Here is a 2,146-nt window from a genome sequence, read left to right on the forward strand (position 1 = left end):
TCATGAATATATCAAATAAATATGAAAAAATAAGTTATAATAATAAAAATGTCATTAAATTTTATAATTTTACTTAGATAAATTTTTATATTTTTATTATATTTAATAAGTCTTTAATTTTTAATTTACACTTAAATTAATTTTCAATTTATACCCAAAATTTTTTTAAAATTTTAATTTATACTTGTATAAACCCTTAAAATAAATTATTTTTTCATTTTTGAAATAAAAATTTATTTGGATACAAATTAAAATATAAGAATTTATTTACATATAATAAAAATATAAAAACTTATTTAAAAAAAAGAAATAGTTTAAAAACTTTTTTAATATTTTAAAAAAATACGCCTTCAAAATCGTTAAAAAAAATAAATGAAAATAAAATCTTAAAATACTCCAACATTACCAAAAATATACAATATTACCAAAAATACACTTTATCATTATAGAAAGAAAAAAAGGGAAAAACATTTAAATAGATATTATCAGAAGTTCATAACCCATATCTTCATAATAAATTTTCACTGATCTTTTCCTTTCTTCTTTGAGTTTCTTTCTTTCCCTTCTTTTGTTCTCCAATGGGGCGGATGACAAATCTTAGAGACTTCATCGGAATCATCAAAGACAAAGCTTCTCAAAGCAAAGCAGCTTTGCTTTCCAATCCCAAAACCTTATCGCTCCACCTAGCCTTACTAAGAGCCACGACCCACGACCCCTTCACCGCACCCGACCCAAGGCACTTGGCCGCTCTACTTTCCTTTGGTGATAGCTCACGCGCCACCGCCTCCACCGCCATCGGGGCCCTCATGGAACGCCTCCAGACCACCCGTGATGCCTCCGTTGCCATCAAATGTCTCATCACTGTTCATCACATCATTAAACGTGGCAGCTTTATTCTTCAAGATCAGCTTTCTGTTTACCCTCCCACTGGTGGCAGAAACTACCTTAAACTATCGAATTTCAGAGATAATTCGACACCATTAACGTGGGAACTTTCCTCTTGGGTTAGATGGTAAGTTTTTGTTTGTTTGTTTCTCGTACTTTGTCTCTTTTGTTCCATAAAATTTATAAGAAATATTCAAAACTAAATTTGCAGGTATGCTTTATACCTTGAAAATCTGTTGTCAACTTCAAGGGTTTTGGGGTTCTTTCTATGTTCAACTTCAAGCAGCGTCGATAAAGATAAAGAAGAAGAGAAAGTATCATTACTTACAAATAATGAATTGCTTAAAGAAATCAATTCTTTGGTGAATTTGCTCGCACAGATTGCGGAAAGGCCCAATTCTTTACATGCTAATGGCAACATATTGGTGGATGAGGTTCTAGGATTGGTAGGTGAGGACTATTTGTCATCAATCAACGAGGTTTCAGTCCGAGTCAGTGAGCTTAGGGACAGACTGAGTTGTTTGAGCTATCTTGACTCGGTTGAGTTGGTGTGTGCGTTGAAGAGACTGGAAGATTGTAAAGAGAGATTGTTATCAATTGCGCAGAGGAAGAAAGTGTTGATTGAGACTCTTTGGGGTTCAATAAGTGAAATAAAGGAACAAGTTGGGAACATTAAAATGCACGGAGAAGAACGAAGGTTGTTGACTATGGGGAGCAGCAACAAGGCTAGCAAGCCAGCTCGGTTTGGGGAGCGAGTTCTGAAGCATGGTGACTCAGTTAAGTTCTCTTCAGGAAGGTTTCTAAGCTTCAATATTAACTCATCTTTTCGAAGTTATGAGTCGGTTGAATCATGTGCTTGATGCATGCCTGATAAGGATTGTTAATTCTACAGTAGAGAACAATTTGAGGTTGTAATAAACCAACTTGAGATTGTGAAAAAAAAAAAAAAAAGAAACAAAGAGAGATTGCCCTTAATTTCGAAATTTTGAATTAAATAATTAGATAAATTTTGAAATTATGAACTAATTATTAAGTCAAATGTCCGAATACATCTTAATTAAATTTTTTGTCTGTCTTGATTATTGCTACGAAACTAATATGACTAGTGAATATTGGTAAAAAATGGTATTAAATTTAAGTATCGATTTCATTCTTTCTCGATGAACTCTTTCCTCATGTAAAGCTTAAGACTCTATTCTTATTGAAAATGGAATATATGAAATTTTAATTGGTAGTGATTTTCCTCAGTGGATGAGAGAAG

The 2,146-nt window shown here is 32.6% G+C and overlaps 1 protein-coding gene across 1 annotated transcript; it reads left to right on the top strand.

Moving 5' to 3' along the window:
- Positions 1-506: 506 nt before the first annotated feature.
- LOC111316136 (putative clathrin assembly protein At4g40080) lies at positions 507-1,860 on the top strand. Its single transcript, XM_022918145.2, has 2 exons — positions 507-1,012; positions 1,097-1,860. The coding sequence occupies exons 1-2, from the start codon at positions 579-581 to the stop codon at positions 1,743-1,745; spliced, it is 1,083 nt and encodes a 360-aa protein (XP_022773880.2). The 5' UTR covers positions 507-578; the 3' UTR covers positions 1,746-1,860.
- Positions 1,861-2,146: the final 286 nt, after the last annotated feature.

This window comes from Durio zibethinus, chromosome 24 (genome assembly GCF_047325235.1).
Source record: "Durio zibethinus cultivar Kanyao isolate XHJ-2024 chromosome 24, ASM4732523v1, whole genome shotgun sequence".
NCBI lineage: Eukaryota > Viridiplantae > Streptophyta > Magnoliopsida > Malvales > Malvaceae > Durio > Durio zibethinus.

What these genes read in the sequence shown, in the direction of transcription:
- LOC111316136 (XM_022918145.2), top strand. Translation starts at nt 579, where the DNA reads ATGGGGCGGATGACAAATCTTAGAGACTTCATCGGAATCATCAAAGAC. An exon ending in CTTTCCTCTTGGGTTAGATG is followed by an intron (nt 1,013 to 1,096) that starts GTAAGTTTTTGT and finishes CTAAATTTGCAG; the next exon opens with GTATGCTTTATACCTTGAAA.